This window comes from Triturus cristatus, chromosome 4_2 (assembly GCF_964204655.1).
Source record: "Triturus cristatus chromosome 4_2, aTriCri1.1, whole genome shotgun sequence".
In the NCBI taxonomy this organism is placed as follows: domain Eukaryota; kingdom Metazoa; phylum Chordata; class Amphibia; order Caudata; family Salamandridae; genus Triturus; species Triturus cristatus.
The window spans coordinates 302,103,226-302,127,022 of record NC_140586.1 but is presented as its reverse complement, the minus strand read 5'-3'; the positions used below and the strand labels follow the sequence as shown (position 1 = coordinate 302,127,022).

The window sequence follows — 23,797 nt, the reverse complement described above, 5'->3', positions numbered from 1 at the left end:
AAAAATAATATTTATGTCACAAGATATTTCTGACTAAGATATTCTGACATCCAACTGCAATATTTCAGACTTTTTTCTAGATGTCCGAGTCTTTATGCAACCACGCCAGACCCTGTAACGATTCTCCTTTGACCAGTATATATATTTTACGTCTATCTTACAGACAGAATAACTTTGCCCGGGGGTTGGAGCACCAGCTTCCAGATGGAATGTTGGTGGCGAATGTCCCAGTGGAGAACCAATGCCAGGAGGAGACCTCGGAGCCAGTGCCAGACCCGGACTTTTTAACAGGTATTGTTTGTTTGATGGAAATGAAAGATGGTCACTGCATGCACCATGGAGTAAAGCTAAAATAAAGAACTCAATGCTGTATTCAGCCCTCTGGTGGTTCAGACATTTGCACCAGAACTCTCTCTGATTTTGAGAAAATAATATTTAGTATTTGCTGTATCCATATATCTGTTTCTTGTTTGGCTGATAAGAAACAGAACGTTTGCTGAATCCAACTAAACTGGCACTTTTCTATTGGATTTTACAAATCTTGTATCTATTTCTCATTTTATGGTTTTATTGTATTTATGCACTTGTAAGGGCCATGTGTACACTCACATTTGTACTTAAATGACTTGGAGGTTTGTTTTATGTTTTTTAACTTGATGCTGATTTAAACTTTTGGTAAACATTGTATTATTTTTATTGTGCACTTCTTTTATGGTATATTACCGAAATAAAGAGTATGAAAGATGAACAAAATTAAGTTGCAACCCAATAAGTCATTTGAAAAAAGCTATTGACCAATTACTTAAATGGCAACAGAGAAAGTCCATAGCACTATATCACTCTTTGTAGCCTGTTAGCCCACTTTGCGAAATGAAAGTTTGCAAGCCATGTACAAGGTGCAGAAGATAATCACAGTTCATAATCAATGACTCTCATCCAAAAGTTAAACAATTATTTTGATCCGGTGCTTTCCATCAACTGTATTTTATTCAGATCAAAGTCCAGTAATGAGAATATTCAATAAAAACAAGATCCAAAATTTTAATGCAAAACACAATCCAGCCGCCATGTTTCATGCGCTTTCTTGCTTCTTCGTTAAATAAATATCCAATCAATAGCTATATATAACAATTTATCTATGTTACGTCACAGTCCTAGGGCCAAATCTAACAAATATTCTAACTTTGCAGCAAAGTTAAATAATTTGTAAAATCCTTAGGAATCTCGCAAACGTGGGTTACACTTCATGGGGCATATTTACAAGCCCCTTGCACCGCCGGCGGGTCACTTTTTGTGATGAACCAGCAGCACATTTTGCTGCCCCATATTTACAAGGACACGTAATACCACCCTGGTTTGTTGTGTCCTTGTAAACACGACCCCTTTTAAACCAGCACTTTGCGTGAAAAGGCGTGCAATGGGTGTTGCTATGGGTGTTCTCACGTAACACCCATGGCTTCTGCCGCATTCCCAGATTTACAACCTTTTGTAAACCTGGGAATGGGTCAGAATGCTACGCCTCTGGGAGGCGTAGGGAAGAGCAACGAGGAGAAATTTTTCATTTCTCCTCGTTTATTCTTCTTTTATGCATGCTGCATTCTGCAGCACGCATAGAAAGAGGAAATCCCCTCTTGTGATTGTTTTTGTGCAGGAAGGTGTCCCTTCCTGCTCATAAACAAACTCCCCTGAAATGCAGACATCCTTGCACCATGGTGCAAAGGTGCCTGCATTAGTGCATGGCCGCCAAAAGAGCACCAGCGCAGGGGAAACCACAGGGACGTGACATATTATTGTAAATATTTAGCAATCCTGTGCTTTGAAAATGATTCAGTGCGGCGCAGCCAAATGGCTTGCGGTGCTGCGCTGAGTCACTTACCTGTAGATAAGGCCCTATATACTCTCGGGGGCCTCATTTACAAGGCCCTTAGTTGCACCTTTTGCGCCACCATAGCGGCACTTTTTTGACGCTCCATTGGTGCAGTGTCTGCCGCAGCATTTTTACAAGGCCACGCAAAGCCACTTTCCGTGGCTTTTCATGGCTTCGTAAATCTCTGCTTATTTCACGCGGAACAGTGCGTGAAAGGGGCTTTCCATGGGTGTTGCTGTGGGTGTTCCCACGCAATACCCATGGAATCTGAAGAATTCACAGATTTACGAGTAATGGTAAACCTGGGAATGCATCAGATTCTAACGTCACCCCAGGAGTGGCGTAATGGAGGCACAGCGAGGAGAAATTTTTAATTTCTCCTCATTTTTTCCTCTTTTTATGTGTGCTGCATTGTGCAGCGCACTTAGAAAGAGGAAATCGCCTCACTTGATTGATTTTGTGCAGAAAGGTGTACCTTTCTGCACAAAATCAATCAGCCCTACAATGCAGGCACCCTTGCACCATGGAGCAAGGGTGCCTGCGTTGGCGTATGGCAGCCCATTGCATGCCAGCGCAGGGGTAAAGGACAGGAATGCACTGTATCTCATAGATAATGAGCACTCCTGCCCTTTTCTTTTGATGCAGGGCAGCGCAGCAAGATTCCTTGTGGCGCTGCCCTGGGCCAAAACCTCGTAAATAAGGCCCTCAGTTTGTAGGACATGCTCAATTTAATGTGAAGGAATTTCAATCTGTGCCTTACATTACCTCATAGGTGAAGACCATGCTTCCCATTTCATGTCATATGTGAAAGTAGTAACATTATAAAATAATGAAGTTGTCCTCCACACTTTATCGGGACACATATCTTGGACATACTTCATTCTGAAAATTTTTACAGAATTTTGTCAGAATATTTTGAGAATTTAGCTTTTGAACTTTTTGCTGACAATTTTAGACTAAATAAAGGAAAATTAAGCATCATTTGTTTTGCCAGGCAATTGCTTTCATGACAGGATTCACCTTAACTAAAACCTAAATTCTGGGGAGCCATTAACTGTAGTGAAGGTATTTAAAAATAAGTTTTTCAAATTTTAAAATACCATGTCTGTTTTAGGAAGGTAGCTGTAATTAACTCTAGCCCATCACTGTTTGCATATTTTGTTTTACATTCACTCTCAACACTAATATTCTGTTAATATAAATCATAAGGGTAGTAGCATCAAGCTCCCTTTACCCACACCAGGGTAGTTTTTGCCTAACAATCTTCATTGATTGTTCGATTTTTGACAGTTTTTTAATACTTTTTTTTATAGCGTGAACTTGACCCATGTTTGTATTTAGTGGCGGCTCCTCCGTTATGGCGGAGGAGCGTCGTCCCCCCTTCTGAAAGCAGGCAGAGGCAAGGACATACATAAAATGATGATAAAACATTTTTGTTATCATTTTATTTTGCATTCTGCAGGCTGGCTGTCGAGGGAGGGGCGGGGACAGCCAGAGTGACACTGCAGAAAGCACCGGGGGGGGGGGGGGAGTAGTGGACACTGCTAAGTGCGCATGATGGTTTGGCAGGCCCTAAACCGTCATGCGCCCTTACCCTTTCTCCACCTAGCTGTGTTGTGCAGCTGGGTGGAGAAAGCAACACAGGCTCCTAGTCAATGTCTGAGCACCGAACTGAGGCGCTCAGACTAAACTCAGCACTGCTCATATGCTGGGAATAGCATTCCCAGCATGTGAGCAGCACTGGGATTGGGAGCTGGGAGCCTGCACAGTGTGCAGCAGTTTCTGGAAGTAGGCGAGGATCAGGAGGAAGGTGGCGGCCGTCGGAGCAGGTAAGTGCTTTTGTTTTTTTTTATTCTGTCTTTTTTTGTGTTCCCCTATCCACCACTTGACAGTGGCGCGGGCGCAGAGTCAAAGGAATTCCCTCATTTGTATAGGGCACGCCCCTATGCAAGTGAGGGAAAACCCTCTGTTGATAGCACTGGCGCATTAAGTGCGCCAGCGTTACCGGTATTATAGAAAGGGGGTGCACAAGCGTCTGTGCCCCCTTCTATAATACCAAAGTGCCCCAGGGGCACGCAAAGCGGGCACAAATGTCTGTTGTGCCCCCGAGGCACCTTCCGTAATACGGCCCCTGATGTGTTCTCAAATGGGAAACGTTTTTATAAAGTAGCACCTGTCCTTTAAATCGATACAGGCTTCTTTGAAAAAAAAAACTGGCCCCATTTGGTGATACAAATGCATGGATGGCAGTCTGAGATCCTTTTCAGGCCTCCATTCCTAGAATGCAGCCAATAACAGGGAGTCTCAAATTGTGACCTGCCTAAATATTCTTTAGGCAAGTTATTTCATGAGCCCCCCCAACGCCAACCCCCCTCCACCCCCGAGAATGGCCAATTTGAGTTGTGATCTATTAGTGTATAGGTTGCATCACAAATTGCATTCACATTCACAAACCAGTCAGTGTTCTAATTGCACATCTCTTGGTTGTGAATGGGATTATTAGATAAGGCTATACCTCCCATAGAGGCTGAATACAGTGATATCTGCAAAGCACTACTTCTCCTGGCGACTCCTTAAATGGTGCACCTAAAAAGTTTAAATCTAATCTACGATATAGTTTAACTGTAGAAAATGGGCACCTGTGATAGGCCGAAGAGGGCATAATGCCTGCCACATTTTGAACATAAATACATAAGATTAATGTCATGCAATGATTGTAAGGGGCCTCATTAACAAAGAGGTTATCTTGAAAATCAGGCCTCCATCTCTAGGACTTGGTAAGACCCTAGTTGTAGGGTTACATGTTCTCATTTTTACTGGGCCATATTGTCATGTGCGTGGATATGCTGAACATATCAAGTTGGTGCCTTATCCTGAGTCCTGAGAATTTGCCTTCAATTGAAGTAGAGTATATTAAATACTGAGATCTTTCTAAAATAGTGATACAGTTGGAAACAGTGGCGACTGCTAGCTATCAGGAGTGGTGAGCGGGCAAACAGCTGCTGGGAACACAAAACATACTACACTAGACACAAAACATACATTTAAAAAAAGCAAAAAAGGCACTTACCTGACCGCGCTCTTTACTCCGGACCCGATCTTCCTCTTTCCTGGAGCACAGGACCAGCTGACTTGCTTAACCAATCACACTCTGCAGTGCCAGGATCGGATGGAGCGTCCTAGCTGGACACTCCTTCAGGCCCTTTAGGCCTGTGCTTGGTCTCCACCCAGCTGTCTAAGACCGCTAGGTGGAGAACTTCAAATTGCGCATGTCATTTTGGACAGCGAAAGACATCCGTCCAAAGTGAAATGCGCACTTTGGAGCATCCAGCCTGCCTCTCCTCCTGTCCTCTGCTGCCAATTGGCAGTAGAGGACACGCCCCGTATGTCTCTGGGCTCAGAGCAGGCTGGCTGCTAGAGCGTGCACCACGGTAAAAAATAAAATGGAAATTACATTTTTTCAATGCCATTTTTTTTTTGTGTGCAGCTCGCAGCGGGTGGGAGGGGCACACTCCCCCGCTCAAGTTAAGAAACCGCCCCTGGTTGGAAACCTAACAAGGCTTGATTTTTTCTAGAGCGGTGACCTTTTAAATAATTATACAAATGAAATTTGTTACAAATATAGGGAAACCAAACCTTTCCCCTTAGTTATGTGTGACTGCATGTAATGAAAAATTATGTATTACCAGTATGACTAATAATAATTATGTATTTGAACTTTGAAAGGAGCAGACTCTTTCTTTCTATTCTTGGGCTTATCAATATATTCAGACACTATTTCATTAGTAAACTCTCGTGTGTAGCACAACATCTAACCTGTGTTTAAATATGGATCCTGTATAACCATGCTCAACAGCAGTGCCTAAGCAGTGCCTATGCATTTCCCCTGTAGAAGGGCCAAGAAATACAAGAAATATAGATTAGGGGGCAATGGGGTCTTCAAGTCTCCCAAAAGTCTAAAAATATGAGCATGTCTTTATATGATGTTATATGCCAATGAGAGCAGATGACTCCCTGTCAACGGGACACCATACTTCAAGTTGTGGGCTTTCATTCAAGAAAGGAATGCATTGTAGAAGAGGTAGTCTAGGTTCACTCCAATGGAACCAATTAGACTGAAATGTAGAATTATTATAATTTGTAAAAGGAACAGCCAGGCATTAACCTTAGAGTGCAGCTGATGTGGAGCCATATTCTCACGCAGCTGGGGTTTCGGACGGGAATATAAAGTACAAAATATCAAGTGGGCACACTATCATGACCAGACTATTGAGGGACAAAGTACTGAAAGGTAAGTTTGTATACATTTTCTATATTTCACTCCACAAATACGGACCATGAGGATATATATATATATATATCTTCAGGGTAAATAGATGTGTAGTTAAGAATAGTAAATCCATACCTAACTCTTTGCACTTACCTCCTAGCTGTTTAGTTTGTCGATAGTCAGGTCATGTTATTGTAACCTTTCCATATTTTGTCCTCGATAGTCCTTACCACAATCCCCTGTTAGCAACAGGTTCTAAAATGGTGTAAAATGAAGCACAGTCCTTTTCACCGTACTGTAAACACAGGAGCTCACTCTCAAAATAGAGATGTCAGTCATTCATGCAGCCACAGCTGAGTCTTCTATGTAGACACATCAGTCTCAGTGAATGATGTATTCACTATTTGATTTTCCTCTTTCAGAAGTTTCCAATAATTCAACAGAGGCTTGATTCATGTGCACTTTGCACCTTCACAAACATGATAGTCCACCGCCCCCAACGCCTTGCCTTCTCCAATTAGTACCCTGCCTGTTTTCAGAGTGCTGCAGAATCAAAAATTTGCTAGCATTCGCACCAAGAATTTTCAATTCTATTAAGGACACGGAGGCGAGGATTATGCTATCTCTTTCTTTACTGTAAAACACAGCAGCCAATAAAAACATTCAATTAGTTAATACAAACTACATTGTCCATGATGCTTTGCATCAGTCACGTCTTCTTAGTCCTCCATAAGAGCCATGAGCACAGTCCCATCATCCTCTTTCTTTACTCGAACTTCAAAAGTCCACTAAATTAACAAAATAATTCAAGAACGTCCTCCAACATGGAAGTTAACACGGAACCAAGATCCATCGAGAGACTTCAACTTGAAGAAACTTCTTATTCAGACTTCTTGTCTGCTCCTAGGAGAAAAATATTAACAACCCGTAATTTCTGCTTATTGTGAAAATACCAACATTCCATCATCAACGGGTGGGTAAGCATGAACAATGATATTGTAACATAGCCGGGTGGGATAATCCTCGCCTCCGTGTCCTTAATCGAATTGAAAATTCTTGGCGCGAATGCTAGCACATTTTTGATTCTATTACAGGACCGGAGGCTTCGGATTATGCTAGTTTAACGCTTATTAAAAGCAACAGATGTTAGATCTCCCACCGGCTTATAATAAAATTGTTTGAAAGTTGATTCAGATGACCAATCAGCACAACGCATAATAAATTCCTGAATGTTAGAACCTAACATATAAGATTTTGATGCCATGGCACCGCGCACTGAATGTGCACCAAACATCTGAACGTCAATACCAGCTTCTTTCATAACATAACAAAGCCATCTGGCAATTGTCGCAGCCGACACAGGCTTAAAAGGTTTTTGTAAAGCAATTAGAAGTTGAGTAGAACCCTCTGGTCTCAGCGAATGAGTACATCTCTCATATATTTTTAAACACTGTACAACACATAACTTGTCATTGTTAGGAAAAGCATTATACTCAATATGTCTTGATAGAGTCGTTGTACGACCTGTGATAGTAAGGGAAACTCCTTCCGGAGTAAATACTCTACCTGTAATGTCCAAGGCCCGCACGTCCGATGAACGCCTACAAGCTGACAGGCATAAAAGCATTGCAAATTTGGCAAACAACTGTTTCGTAGATAGTAGATTATTCGCTGGCCAGCTGTTAAAGAGAGAAATGACTAAGGAGACATCCCATAGGCCTGAATACTTAGGTTTAGGAGGGTTAGCCACCCTTATGCCCTTAAGAAGTTTACATATCATTGGGCGCATACCAACCGGTTTCCCATCTACCTGGCCATGGCCCACCGAGATGGCTGATCCAAAGTTATTCACTGAACGATAATCCAAACCCTCGGCTGCTTTGTCCAAAAGAAAATTTACAATATGGGGTAGGCCTGCTCCCACGGGATCCAGGTGCCATTCCAGGCACCAACCCATCCAGCCTTTCCAGGCTGAAGAGTACAGTTTCCTAGTTGACGGAGCCCAAGCTTGTTTGATGAAAGCTGTTGCTGTCTCCGAAAATCCCGGCATTTCCCACTGTTGCCGGAAAGCCGCCATGCCATCAGCGACAGTCTCCCCGATAGGATCAATGGATGCTGTTTCTTGTGAGGTCCCAGGAGTAGAGACTCCGACCACGGAAGCATCCTGGGATGATCGCAGCACATCTCCAGCAACACCGGGAACCAGGGCTGCGATCTCCACAGGGGCGTTACTAAAATCACCTCTGCTTGCTGTTTGAAAATGTGTGCCCTCACTCTGGGAACTAGAAGGAAAGGTGGAAACGCATAGTTTAATGTCCCCGACCAGTCCTGAAGGAAGGCATCGCTCGCTTTCGCTGCTGGATCCGGCCTCCAACTGAAGAAGTTGGGAAGCTGCCGGTTCAGCCTGGAAGCAAACAGGTCTGTCTGACATGGACCCCAAAGGTCCTGCAACCATTGGAAAAAGCTCGGAATTAGTTGCCAATCGATGTAATCCCGGCGGCGTCGTGAATTCCAGTACGCTATCAGATTGGACTGGCCCGAGATGTATTCCGCTATTACCGTGATCTGACGGTTCAGGCAATAGTGCCAAAATCCTTGGCAATCTCTACTAGTAGAGACAATCTTGTTCCTCCCAACTTGTTGATGTACCTCACCGCTGAAATGTTGTCCATCCGTAGAAGGATACAACATGAGGTCTCGCAAAAGAACCCTCTAGGAGTTCCAGACAATTTATGTGTAGTGATAATTCTTGGGGGACCACCTTCCCTCTGTGGAGATATCTCCGCAGCGCTGGCTGGTGTCGGATTCGATGATAACCTCGGGTTGTGAGCCGAAAATCGCTCTGCCGTTCCACGCTTCCACGTGGGCCAGCCACCACTGCATTTCCTCTCTCACTTCTTGAGACAACGGGACCAGGTCCGTATAAGACAGACCCTTCTGTAAATGCTGGATCTTTAACCTCTGCAGTGCTCTGTAATGCAGCAGTCTCGGGAAAATCGCCAGAATGGATGACGCTAATAAACCCACTACTCTGGCAATGACTCTGAGAGAAACCACTTGTTTGTTGAGAATTGCCATAATCTCCTTCTTGAGATCTTTTATCTTCATTTTGGGAAGCCTCAATTGGGCCGTCTGGGAGTCTATCACAAAACCCAGAAACTCTGTTGACTGCGCTGGGATTAACGCAGATTTGGCGTGGTTGATTACAAACCCCAGACTCTGCAATAGAGACATCGTCATTTGGAGATGTTGTGACACCAATTCTGGACTCTGCGCCATGATTAGAATGTTGTCCAGATAAATAATCATGCGTACCCCTTGCTCCCGTAGGTGTCCTACCACCGGCTTCATCACTTTGGTGAAGCACCAAGGAGCCGAGGAAAGCCCGATGGAAGGGCTGAATACTCGAACCACTGACCTTTCCATTGAAATTGAAGGAAACGGCGGTGTGGAGGAAATATGGGAATGGACAGGTAGGCATATTTGAGATCTTGCGTGACCATCCAATCTCCCTGTTTCAGCAGATCCGTCAAAAAATGGATCCCCTCCATCATGAAATGTTTGTAACTGAGGTACTGATTGACCTCCCTCAAATTTAAAACCAGTCTGTGGCTACCACCCTTCTTCTGGACCAAAACGACATTCCTGCAAAAGCCGTGAGGCCTGTTGTTGCATGGTGTTATCGCGTGCTTTCCCAGCAATTCGGCTATTTCGTTGTCTATAAAAATGCACTCTTGTCGGGAAAAATGGAGAGCATTGGGAAACGTGTCCTGACAGGGCGTTTTGTAAAATTTCAGATGGAACCCTGAACAGTTTGAAGTACCCATGCATCCAGAGTTAGGATGTGCCAATTGTGAACAAAGAATTGAGTTCGACCCCCAATGGTAGTGGAGATAAGTCTGATACGCTTACCTGAAGAATTTTGTGCTTGGAAGCCTGCTCTGTTATCACCTCCGTGGAAACGGCGTCTGTTGAAACGATGACAAGTGGGGTAGAAGGTGCCCCCTCTTGTTGAGTCCCACTCTCCTCTGCCGCGACCATAGTTGCCTCACGGGGGACCTTGATTATAGAAAAGACCTGACAAGCATCCCCTGCCTCGTCCGGCCCTGTTGAAAAGGCCTTGTTGGAAAACGCGTTTAATGCCTGACTGCGCCTTGTCAAGTGAAGTGAATGTCCCCACATACTTTGATACATCTTTCACAAAACGGTCTCCGAAGAGATTGCCTTCGGCGAGGGGACCTGGCTCAGCTGCTTCCAGATCTGTGAGGTTGGAGTCCATGCGCATAAGCAAGGATTTACTCCGTTCTGTGGAAATGGCGCAATTGGCATTACCCAAAAGGCATATTGCTCTTTGTGTCCAACCTGCCAGGATATCCGGATCCACTGGGGTTGCCGCCTCTTTGGCCATCAGGGCCATTTCCAGAATCTTTGCTAGAGGTCCCACAACATCAAGGAGCTTACCTTGACACCCGCACCAGGCGCGGTTGATCCCCTTTTTGGGGCCCTTCGCAAACTTTTTTAGAAAGGTGAGGAGTCTTACTTCTATCTCTGGGGTCTCAGTCACCTAGTCTGGTAAATCAGGTCGAGGACACTCAGACCTGAGCCGGTTAAGGACATCCTTGTCGAAACCTTTGCGAAGGTTCTCGTGAAGGTACTCGGTAACCTCTGGCGCCGGAGCCCAATCCGAAGATCTGGGATGTATGAAATCGCTAGGGTTGAAAGTAAATGGAGTATTGGTTGACCCTTCTGGAGTGGAGGAAGCCACGTTTTAAGCCTTCTTCTTGGGGGGGAGGGCTTCTTCATCTCTTGTGGTAGTGTCAGTATCGGTGTTGGTGGTATCAGTATCTGGATATATTTTCTGCTTACTCTTTGCCTTGCCACCAGTGCAATACCCATGATCCCCCATTGGGGCTGGGGGTAATGCGTTTAATGCGCTAGCATGCGGCCATTAACTGTCTGTTGCTGCGCCTGAATTTGGAGGAGTAAGCTTGGATTTATCTTTAGTAAAACCATGACGTTTTGCAAAGCTTTCAAGCTGCTTAGTAATTGGTTTAAGTGCAGCAGCCAATGCTTGTTGCACAGTGTTTGGTACTGTGCTTTCAATAGCCTTGTTCACCGAGGATAGGACGGAGGCATCCAGAGCCTCCACAATATTATCCTCAAGGACAGTCTCCTGCTGTCCCTCATGATAAACATCCTCCTGATCGTCCTCATATCTCACCCAGTCATCCATCTTACTGTTAAGGCTGTGATGAGAATAGGTAGATGCCAATCTTTATGTAATCAGTAATGGAGGAGTAATGGGGGGGGCAGCCCACGTTTCACACTCTTAAAACATTGCCAAAATGTACCAAGCCCCCTCAGCAAAGCTGTACTCAAATTATTTCAGCCCTAAATAGGCATAGGAGCCAGAAAACAATATATTGGAGCGTGTGCACACTCCTCCAAGGCAATGCTTGTTGCTGCCGATCAGGTGTCACCTCCAACCAACTTTCAGACAGAAATCACAGTGAATATGCTGAATGCATGATGAGCACAATGTGCGCAGCCCAACACGAGCCCAAAAGAAGCCCAAAAGGAGCCCAATGGGCTCGCTTGTGCTGCGCACGTCGGCCGTGAACCACACGGCTCCAACGTTGTGAACGGGCGATGAGGGGAGCACAGAACACCAGTGCGCCTAGCGCACGGCCGGTAACCGGCCAAAATAACTCCCGAAATGGTCCGGTACACTTGCGCTGAGTAGCGCGCTTTTCTTACAATTGCAAACACAACGATCCAGCAGCGCTGGCACTCGGGACAAAGCCCAGTCTTTGCGCGCAACACACGCAATCCCAATGTAACTACGGTAACCATAAACATCAAAAAACACAAATACTATCAAGCTAAAAGGCTACACGATTATATGCATCCAATCATGCAATTTTAGATTAATCATAGCGTAAAGCGTCTGTCAAAACAGAATAATCACGATGCTGCCAGAAGCAATATAGAGGAAGTACTTAGCTCTTGCTGTGAGCAGCAAAGAAAGAGGATGATGGGACTTTGCTCATGGCTCTTATGGAGGGCTAAGAAGGCGTGACTGATGCAAAGCATCATGGACAATGTAGTTTGTATTAACTAATTGAATGTTTTAATTGGCTGCTGTGTTTTACAGTAAAGAAAGAGATAGCATAATCTGAAGCCTCTGGTCCTGTAATAGAATCCGCTACCCTGCTACCAGGCTACGCAGTCCCGAAATTGGCTCTATTAGTACCCTCAGACAACTGTCTTGATTACTGCTTTTTAGTGTCTGGCTATAGACAGTCTTAGCGGGCTGTTTCCAGATGCTAATGAGTTCCCTACAGTAAGGTCCTGATATCTCATGGAAAGATGTATGCCATTGACTTACCATTATACCTCAGTGATTCGACTTGGCCATTTTCAGCTTAGTATAGACATGCACACCAGATGCCCTGGGACGTAAATACTTGTTCACATGTCACTCTTGGCATTCATATAGCGCACAATCCTCCTTTGATGTGTCATCGCAGTGATAGTTTCTGGGGCGAACGGATGCTTACCAGCTGATAATACCATCTTCCAATGCAGTTGACCTGTTTCGGCCTGTCATGATATTTCTGTTTCCTTCTTCAGGAATGGTCAATTTCAGCGAGGTGTCTGGATACCCCCTGCTGCAGCGTTGGAAGGTCCGCTCTGTGATGTACCATGTCCGGCTGAACCAGGGCTCAATATCACAAGGTGGGTAAAACCCAATATTTTGCCAATCTGCCTCCTCCACAATTTCCATGATACATGCTCACCACACGCACCATATTTTATCCGTCCCCTAGCAAATTATCCATCATTTCCCTTGCCTTCCTGTCACTGCCTGTCCCTTTTATGATATCAGTAGGACAAGGAACAGTAGTCCAAGCTTGTAGTGCTTGTAAAATTAAGCCGCTTCAGCTGAGACAGATCGCACTGCATTTTAAAACGCTGATATTGGAAACTCTACATCACTGTGTTTTTTCTAAACACGCTTTTCAGATGACACAGGTATCTCAGCCTCGGTGCAGCCTTTAAGTTGTACAGGCACAGCACAGGGCTGCTCAGGGTCCCTTCTTTGACTCATAACAATGAGGGTTCGGAGGTTATTAGGCAGGAAAAGTTTTTCTGGGTGAGGGGACACCCCAAATGTCCTGTTTGTTGGTATATGTCCTATAATGCTGGAGGTTAGCAGAATTATAAGTAATTGACGTTTAGGCACATGCTACAGTATAGGAAAATAAAGTGATTTGTCAAAGTCCATACATTTGGTCAAGTGAGAAAGCCAGGATCAAATTATATCATGCTTGATAAAATAGCCACTGGGGGTGCATATTGACGAAATTTGTGGCACAGGGCAGCACGGCAAGTTACTTTGCCCGGCATCACAGGCAAAGGGCAGGAATGAGCCGTATTTACCCAGCGATTTGTGCTACATTTGCATTTCTCATTTTTTTGTAGCCATGAAAAGTGGCTTTGACTGGCTTCATAAATATGACTTAGAGGATTGCGTTGTGAATATACCACGTCGTATGGTGTAAGCATGACACAAAGCTCTCATAAATATGCCCCAAGTCTTATGTTTTTCTTCACTGATCTCTACAAATGCTATGTTTTTACTTGTCCTCTTGCCTTCTGCAGCCTTCAGCCATGCCTTGCACTCCCTGGACGGGGCAACCTCCCGCAGTGATTTTGTGGCGCTGCTCGACCAGTTTGGCAACCACTACATCCAGGAGGCTCTGTACGGGTTTGAGGAGTCGTGCTCTATTTGGTACCCCAACAAGCAGGTGGAGCGTCAGCTCCGGCTAGAATACGAGGATATCAGCAAAGGTAAAGATTTCATCGGAAGAACAACTAGAGCAATCTCTGGGGAAACGATGAATGCATGAATGTGTGCTTTCACCTGCCCAACACCCCCCCTTAACTTCAGCTTCACCCTTTAACATCCTCAAGAGAAGGAAAGACTGAGGGCCATATTAATGACCAGGTACCAGGTTTGCATTGCTCTTGCACCCCGCAAGGTGGTGCAAGAGCGTAGCAAATCTAAAGTTATATTTTTTAAGCTACACAAAGCCACGCGTGGCTTTGAATGGTTTGAAAAATATGGAGCAATGCAATGCAGTGCAAATCACTGTGTTGCATTACTCTGCACAAGGGAGGTATTCCATGGACATTGTGTTTGTGTTCTTACCCAACTTCAATGTTTTTTTATGCATTCCCAGATTTACCAAATCTGGTCAACCAGGGAATTCGCCAAAAAGATGAGCCTCCCCAGGTCAGGCCTAACGAAGATAAATATCTTAATTTCTCCTAATTTATTTCCTCTTTCTATGTGTGCTGCATACTGCAGCACACATAGAAAGAGGAAAGGGCCCCTCAAGATTCATTTTGTAGAGGAAGGTGTCCCTTCCTGCACAAAAACAATCCTGCCTACTACACAGGAACCCTTGGCACATGGTGCAACAGTGTCTGCATTGGAGCCAGCCTGCGAAAATGGCACCAGCACAAGGAGACAGGAGAGGGATGTGCGGTATTGGATAAATACACCTTTCCCTGTGACACAGGGCAGCACAGCAAGGTGACTTGTTTTCCTGCGCCACAGGGGTCATAAATATGTCCGTGAGTCTGTCCAGCTGAGAGTCAAACTAGTAACACGCTGGAAGCATGTAGGTCTGTGTAGGAGGTGCATTTTTTACTGAATTTCATATAGAGTGAACTTGACCTGAATTGGGTATTAGAGCGCTTTACATAACACCAGTTGCGTTACATGAGGACACATTCATTTTTGTTAGGCACGGGGAGATTAAGTGATTTGCCCAGAATTACAGGATGTTCAGCGTCATTGCCGAGACTCAAACCCAGTTCCCCAGATTCGAGGTCAAATGCCCTAGCCATTAGGCCAACTCCTCTCCTCTAACTTAATAACGTATTGAGCTATCACACATTGGTTGTAAACAGTAACCCCCAGGTTACATGCTGAGCTCAGCATGAGGTGCATTAGCCCACTGCACCCCTCTAGGATATATCCAGCTTCACTGCAATTATACATTGTAAAAGGTCAAATTATGCGGCTGGACTTTCCAAATTATGCAGCACAAAAAAGTAAATGTACGTCCTTATTCCACACATTCTGTGGCAGTATTACGTTGCTCTTTTCTCATTTCAGCACACATTTATACAAAAGGGATCACAACGCTTTGCAAAGGACAAAGGTCTCTTTGTAAAGCATAGTATACACCTTCACCGGACTCTTTTACAAATTGTTTTCACCAGCTAATAATGGTTTTCTCTTCTACAGTAACATAAGAATGCAACATTATTAAGACCATCACTTGTAAACTTTGAACATGTATATTACACATGTATAATGCTAAGTGTGTCATTAGGAGGCACAGTGAAATACAAGACAGTAGTTATAAAATAAGTAAACTATCAGGGATGTTTCTGTATTATGATTTATCTCTTGAAATAACTCTTTTGAGAACAGTGTCTGTGGCATAGCCTTCATTTAACCCATTCCCCGCTCATGACGGAACCACTCCGTCATGAGCCACGGGCGCCGTGTGCTCATGACGGAGTGGTTCCGTCATGCTGCGGCCGTTGGCGGCCGCTCCGCCCACGCGACGCTAAATCCCCGCCTGTGCGGGCGATTAGCGCAAGTGGGTGGAGTCATGACGGAACCACTCCGTCATGAGCACAGCTCGCCCGTGACTCATGACGGCGTGGTTCCGTCATGAGCATAGCGGCGCCGCAAACCCCCCAAACCCCCCCAGCGCTGCGGCGGAATTGGCGCCGCAACAAAGTGGTTAAATGAATGATGAAACAAAACATTTACATGACACAGACAAACTGTTTCCACCCTGAAATACATTTAGTATGTAAGAAAGTTGTTCCTGCTGCAAACAAAAGCTGGGCCCAGTGCATCAATTTGGGGACATCTACCCTGAGCAAACGAATCACCGAATTAGTATTTTTGTAAAGTGTCTGACACTGCATTGCACCAAGTGTACCAGAATTCTGTATTGACAACTATTGATCCATATGAGCTTGAAACACTTTTTTTGGTTGAAATCTGCAAACTGCAGCAAATGAAGCTAAAGACAGCAAGTGCGGTAAATCCATAACTATACAGTATATGCCACGGCTGCGCTTAATTTGAGCTGGTGGTTGCAGGTGGAAGACCCACTCTTAGGAGCATATTTACAAGCCCTTATCGCTACAGGAACATCACTTTTTACGACGTTCCTGTGGTGATAGGGGCTTCACCTTATTTACAAGGTAGCGTTAAGCCAATTAACGTGGCTTAACGCCGCCTTGTAAATAAGGCAACCTTTCACGCTATACTTAGCGTGAAAGGGTAGGTCAATGGATTTTGCCGTGGGAGTTCTACCGCAACACCCATTGATTTTGACGCTGCCCCATATTGACAAGGGTGGCATAATTATGGGGCAGCGTCAAAATTAAGACCAAGGAAAACCTGGTCTTAACATGGAGAAACGCTTAATTTTGCTGTTTTGATGTGTGCTGCATTGTGCAGCGCACATAGAAACAGAAAAACGGCATGTATGTTTGTGTCCCTTCCTGCACATAAACAATCATTAAAAAAATTATGATTTTCAACTTTTATGTGTGCTGCACAATGCACCACACACAGGAGTTACAAATCGCCATTTGTGATTGTTTATGTGCAGGAAGGCACACCTTCCTGCACATAAACAATCATTCCCACAATGCAGACACCCTTGCACTATGGTGCAGCTTAATTTTAGTGCCAGCGCTAGGGCAAATGCAGGGGTGCACAGTATTTTTGTAAATATGGCGCATCTCCCCTTTTTCTGAATGGCGGTGCGTGGCAATTGCAGGTTTTGCTTAACGCCACACTCCGCCATTCTGTTGTACATATGCCACTTAATTTTCTCACCAGACTTTGAGGCATATTATCATGCCAGGCGATAAAATTATCGCCGCTTTAGCGGCAGAAAACTGCCGCTAAAACGGCGATAATGGCCTTGATAATATGCTCTATGGAATTCCAATTGAAGCCCATGTTAAATGTGAAGGACGTTTAACATGGGCTTCAATTGGAATTCCATAGAGCATATTATCAAGCCCATTATCTCCGTTTTAGCGGCAGTTTTCTGCCGCTTAAGCGGCGATAATTTTATCGCCTGGCTTGATAATATGCCCCTTTGATCCTTGGCAAGAAAGAAAAAAACACAAAATGGGGAAAGAAGAGAAAGATGGCAAAACAGTGACAAAGAAAGAAAGCAAAGTTGAAAAGATACCTGAAAGAGTGAGATAGAGGGTTATTGAAGGTATGGTGGTGGGTGAAAAAGGAATGACGTGGAATCAAGACTATGCAGCCTTTGTTATCAGCACCCTCAATATTCAGGAGTGCAGGCCGCAGGCTTCTGAGCAAAACCTAGTGCCCTAGCACTTATTCTTTTACAAATTAAGAGCTGAAATCATGTAATTCAAGCTATATTGCAGGGAGGGCATATGTAATTAACAGAGGCCTCTGCAGAATGTGCATTAGTTTGCTTTGCGGACATTCCATTTTATACCTCTGTCATCTTTTGAGATGTGGTTGCCAGGCTGCCCCAAAGACTGCAGCATGTGAAATCTCCATTATTATAATTGAATTTTAATTTATTCGTTTTTGCCACTTCTTACAGAGTTTGTTTAATTTTTTTCTATTTGTAGCTTTAATTACAAATATATTGATGATTTCCAGTTTTAGAGTCAGCTTTACACATGATTTGTAGTATTCGCTTAAGTTTTATTCCAGATGCTTCTTTTTCGTTAGGATTTGTAGCTTAAATTATGACTAGTAGTTTGTTCTTTCCAGATCTTTAGTTTTTATGTCAGTTAAAGTTTTATTGTTGCTTTGGAGTATGTGCCAATTTAAGCACTGAGTTGTAAATTTGGCTGCAGTTCTATTCCTAATTTGTAGAATTAGTGTCAGAGATAATTGTTACGTGTAGTTTTAATTAGTTTTATTTGTGATCGTTACTGTGAGTGTTGAATGGTAGCTTTAGTTTTAATTTCTTTTTTCATTACTGGGCATTATTTTAACATTCTTTTATTGATTATTTGTAGTTTTAACATTAATTTCACTGATACGTTCAGCTGTGTTCTCTGTGAGAATTTTATGTTTTCATGAACTTAATGATAATACATTTTAGTGCCACATTTGTGGTGTTTTTGATTAATTATTCTATTAATGATTTTAATTGTATTAGCTTTAAAGATGACTCATAGTTATATTGCCGATTTATCTAGTTACATATTGTTTTTTTTTGGGGGGGGGTATTTACTGTGTGTATTCAGCTTTCAAAGAACTTTGCTGACTATCCTTAGTGCCACGTTCTACATGAAAATTTTACCTTTGCATTCATTGTCATTGTTCAAGTTCTGTAAATTTTGCCAATGATTTTTACTTTTAGTGATAGCGTTGATGATGATTTGTATTGATCCTTGACAGCATTGCCACAAATAATTTTAGTTTTTATTACATTATTGATCTGTTTTGTTTTTTGTCTCATTCTTATTGCCTTTAGTGTGGAGTCAATGTTACTGATGCATTGTTTAAGTTTTGCTTTTAGAAGTAAGCTTCCATTTTTGTCTACATTTAGTGATGATTTGTAGATTTAATTTTTCCTTTTTAATGATTTATATTAGATTTCCTCTAATGATTGTTGCATTTCAATAATTTTTATGATACTTTTTTTGGGCGATAGTGATATAGCAATGGCACAAACCCAGTGTCCAGAGGCGCTCTGTGCTTGGAACACAGATTTACGTGGCATCACATGCCCAATTCAGATGCAAGGTGCACGTCTACAAAAGTAGAAGCATAAAATGTAAAAGATTATAGTTTCATCTTTTAAAAGTAGACAAATATTGATGCAAAATATAAATAAACAGATTGGGTGGTTTAAGATTTTCATCAACCATTTGTCCATGTAGTCAAATCAGAACTGTACTGATTTTTAATCTTCTCTTTGCCCTACACGTTATTCCTCTTCTAGAACCCTCTCTCCTCTGCAACCCATTCATGCAAGTCATACAGCCTATTCCTACTCTCTCCTGCAACCCACTCTTCCTCTGCCCTGCACTTTACCCCACCTTGTGTCACAACTCACTCTGCACCATGCACTCCTCTCTTTTTTGCCTTTGTCCCAGCATTTCTCTACCCTGCATGCTCTGTCCCCGGCTTCATCCCCTCTGTCTGCGCCTTCTTCCTCTATGACCCATCTGTCCTTGGCCCACCTCTTCCCGTGTCTATCCTGCACCCCTTCCCGCCTAATCCATCCTCCATTCAGCGGCGCATTTCGTATGTGGGGCCAAGAGAAGCGATCAAATTAGACCCATATTGATTTCTCTTCTCTGGCTTCCCATTGAAGCTAGTCAATATATAAGACTGCTTGCATCACCCATGAAGCCATACACACTTCCACCCCTCGCTACCTGGCCAACAAACTCAAAATATCAGGCGGCTCCAGACCTTCACTTAATGGTGAAAATCTACTGCTCGAACCTCCAGCTTTCAAAAGGGAAAGACTTATAGCGCAATCCTTCTCAGGTAATGCGACTAGAATTTGGAACTCGCTACCTCCAGACACTCGCACCACAGCTTCCTTCGGGATTTTCAAAACAGATCATAAAAATCTCCCCTTCCAAAGACACTTTGGTCAATAACTCTCCGTGCCAAGCTCTCCAACAGGCACACGCCCCCTCATGCCAGGTCATGACCCTGATTGTTCATGACATTCACGAGAGCTACTAAGACCCTCTGTCTCAATTTTGTAAATATGTGTTGTGTATGTTGTGTAACCCTAATCTCCCACCTTTTCATAATATGTAATCTTTAGTGAATTTGCAATTTATTAGTCTGTAACTTTCACCACAAGTAACTGTTGTATATATAAGTAGTGATACCTACCACCATGTTACTCTCTTTCCTTATGTAACTTACTTCGCTCTATTGAAAAGTGCTCTGATACCTCTGGGTAAAGTATGTGCCATATATAAAATAAATAAATAGTTTGGCTCCCCATATCTCAGTCTTGCTGCCACTCTGTCCCTCAGGGAACTCCCCGTCAGACGAGTCCGAGGAGCGTGAGCGGGAGCCCAAGGTACTCACCTTCCCAGAGTACATCAACAGCCTGCTGGAGGCGGGCACCAAGAGGATGGCAGCTGGGGTGCGCATGGAGTGCCAAAGTCGTGGGCGCTGCTCCTCCTACTGCCAGCTCTGCCATGTCACCTCCAACCCCGACATGCCTGCAGAGCCCGTGCTGCTTGAGGTCACCAAGGCTGTGCCCATCTACGAACTGGTCACCAACAATGCCACACAGAGGGTAAGGAAGGCGCCAAAGCATGGGCGTAGGGTGGTGAATAAGTATGTAGACTGAGAATGCACAAATAGAGGGTGCTGGTATAATACACACAAATATTGTAAGGATTGTCATTTTTCATATAACAGTATGGTGAATTATCCTGATTATCATCTGATCTTCTGTATGCAACATTTATACACCAATCAAGACATTTAAAAAAATCATTATGAGGATTTCACTGGCCAAGTATTGATACCAGAGGGGATTAGAAGTGTTACATGTTCCAGCAGATAGCCCCAAATGCAGGAACAGTCAGATGATAGACATGATCTGGGTTCCCTGAGGCAATGCCTCTTGGTCAAACTCAAAGTCAAAGCGTGCATGAGATGATGGAAGTATCTGAGATGAAGCAAAACACAAATGTGACCACACTCCCTTAAAATTTACCAACAAACCCAATAGTCCAAATACAGAAGCTTTGGAGAAAAAGTAGTAATGCCTGGCTTCCCACTATGCCTCCTTCCATAGAATAATGCTGTCATTTATGAGTCACCCGAGTGCAATTCCTAGCCGGGATACCACTCTTGCTGATTCTGTGTGGTATGGTATTTCCAGACTCTGGATTGCTGAATCCGCAAAAACTGGACCTGTTAATTCCGGGTCCAGAAACCTTGTGCTAGGTTTTAAACGTGTAGATTCATACAGTGCTTAATTTGTACTGGTGTTTTCTGATTCTCTGCACCTACACATTTCTTAATCCTGACACTTATTTTTGACAATCTTCCACATGGTGGCACAGCCTGTCTATTTTTAGTAGAGCACATCAGAAACAGATTGCAACAATGGATTATACATAAAAAAATAAAATATCAGGTCGCTTAGGTCATTCTTGTAGCATGGGCAACCTGGTATTTTTATTGGGTGAGATGGAAATTTAGAAATTGTGGCATCTGTTCAGTGTAGACATTGATGACACTGGCATTTGGCATATTTGCCTGAAGCTGTGAGCGGTGCACTGCACAGTGACCTCTTGTGTAATAAATGGGGCCCTATCACTTACGTTTTTTCACAAATTAAACACTGGGGGGCAGATTTACAATAACTGACGCATCCCTGCATATCAGAAGGGATGCGCCAGTTATTGTGAGTCACGGCTCCGCCACCATGGATGTGCCGCATTTACAATGCGGCGCACCATGGGGCAAAAAATGGCCGGATGCGTGACGCATCTGTGCCGTAAAGGCAGAGCATTGCTGGAGTTGCGTCGCAAGCGCGACGCAGCTCCACAAGGCTCTGGGGTGCCCTATTTTTACAATGCTGCGTCAATCCTTACGCCTGCTTCAAGCAGGCGCAGGGTTTTGACGCAGCATGGGCTCAAAAGTGACTGAGTGAAATCTACACAGGAACGCCTACTTCTGGCGCAGAGCTTTACAACGTGATGTATCTCCCAGATGCGTCACGTTGTAAATACCCCGCAGCATGGCGCTGGCTTTGCACCGCCGCTGTGTCACAAAAGTTACGCAACGGCGGCGTAAAAGAGGCGCAAGGGGCTTGTAAATCTGCCCCTGGATTTATACCCTGTGAAACCACATGCACTAACTGTGGGAAAAGGCACAGCCCAGCCCCTCGTCCAGCTCATAGCAGAGCGGGTAGCAGCCACCATTCCCCACAGCACTGCTGTGCTCTTCACCTGCCTAGAATATGAATCGGGACACATTGTTTTGCACTATTTCTCAGTGAAAAAAAGCAGCAAACACAGAGCAAATAGATTATTTCTGTGTTTTGCACCATCGCAAACTTTATATACATGGCCTACCATGATATTGAAGTCAAGGTGTGGAATTGCTTGACAACCCCATTTGCACCATGATATCGCTATCAAATGTTCAAGAAGGGAAAGTCTGGGAGTGTAAGGTACAAATATGAAACGTGGGGCTGTATCACAGAAAGGCAGTATTGTAGGCTCCAAGTTAACAGACAGCCTTTTCCACAGTTGTGGGCTCAATGGTGTGTTAAGTAGTTGAAGGGTGGCTGCAGCAGTGCTGTTCAGCCGCGGCCGGTAGTAGGAGTAACTGCAGGGCGGTGACGTGGGGAGGGGCAGGGTGGGGGGTGGTAAACTATGGATTACGGAGGTTTACAGGTAAATTAACATATAAATTAATAAAACGAATTTCATTGCGTGCACTGCATCCCCAAGTGCGATGCAGTGCACGCAACGCAATTCGTTTTATCAATTTATATGTTAACTTACCTGTAAACCTCCGTAATCTACAGTTTACTACCCCCCCACCCCACGTCACCGCCCTGCAGTTACTCCTACTACCGACCGCGGCTGGTGCTGTTTTACCACTGTAGGCAGTGGCAAATGGTTGCTTGTCACAGAAACTACAAGGGATGTGCTGTCTGTAAATGTACGCCCTTGGGCGATGGTGCAAGGGTACCTGCGTTGCAGGGATAATTGTTTTTGTGCAGGAAGCGACACCTCCGTTCCTGCACATAAACTATCATTACAGGCGATTTGCTCCTTCTAAGGGTGCTGTGAAATGCAGCACACATAAAAAGAGCAAAAAACAGGAGAAATAAAGGAATTTCTCCCTGTTGCGCCACTCCTACAACTCCCCTGGGGAGGCATAGGATTTTGACGTATTCATAGGCTTACAACACTTTGTAAATCTGGGAATGTGTCAGGTTGCATGGATGTTGTGTGGAAACAACCCACAGCAACACCCATGGAGCACCCCTTTCACGCAGAGAATTGCATGAAAGGGGCCCATATTTACTAGGCCGTGAAAAGTCACGCAGGGTGACTTTACCAGCCCTTGTAAATATGGACAGGCACACTGTGCCGCTGAAGCATCAAAAAATGAGACGCACCAGTGGCGCAAGAGGCTTGGAAATGAGGATCTCTGTTTCCATATTAGGGTAGTAAAAGCTGTTTGGAGCAAGCATTGCCTCATCTCACCACCAAGGACATAAAATAACACCATTCAAAAACGTTTTTTTGTCTGACTCTTGATATTCAAGTCACTGAATGTTCTTTAATACCTCGAAAGAACTGACATAGATTTGTGCAGCAGCGCCCCCTGGTGTTCAGTTTGAAGTATGGCAGTGGTGATTGATCTGAATGGTCCAGAAAATGTCATCTAGTGCCGACTCGAAGACATTTGAAGCTCAATAAGAGTTTTCTGGGGTAGAGGAGTAAATCACTGATCCAACTGTGACATTTAGTGGTCGGTTTGCAAATGGCATTGGGTGAGGTCTAAGACAAGTAACATTAGCATATCATGGATGCTGCAC

General features: G+C 44.0%; 1 protein-coding gene across 2 annotated transcripts in view; it reads left to right on the top strand.

Annotated features, from left to right (window-relative positions):
• ASTN1 (astrotactin 1) overlaps positions 1-23,797 on the top strand; it is a 636,055-nt gene that overhangs the window by 538,574 nt on the left and 73,684 nt on the right. For both annotated transcript variants that reach the window (XM_085601605.1, XM_085601604.1), the window contains 4 exons: positions 164-291; positions 12,771-12,875; positions 13,803-13,991; positions 20,253-20,521. In XM_085601605.1, coding sequence (XP_085457731.1) covers positions 164-291; positions 12,771-12,875; positions 13,803-13,991; positions 20,253-20,521 — 691 coding nt within the window. The remainder of the gene's footprint in view (positions 1-163; positions 292-12,770; positions 12,876-13,802; positions 13,992-20,252; positions 20,522-23,797) is intronic.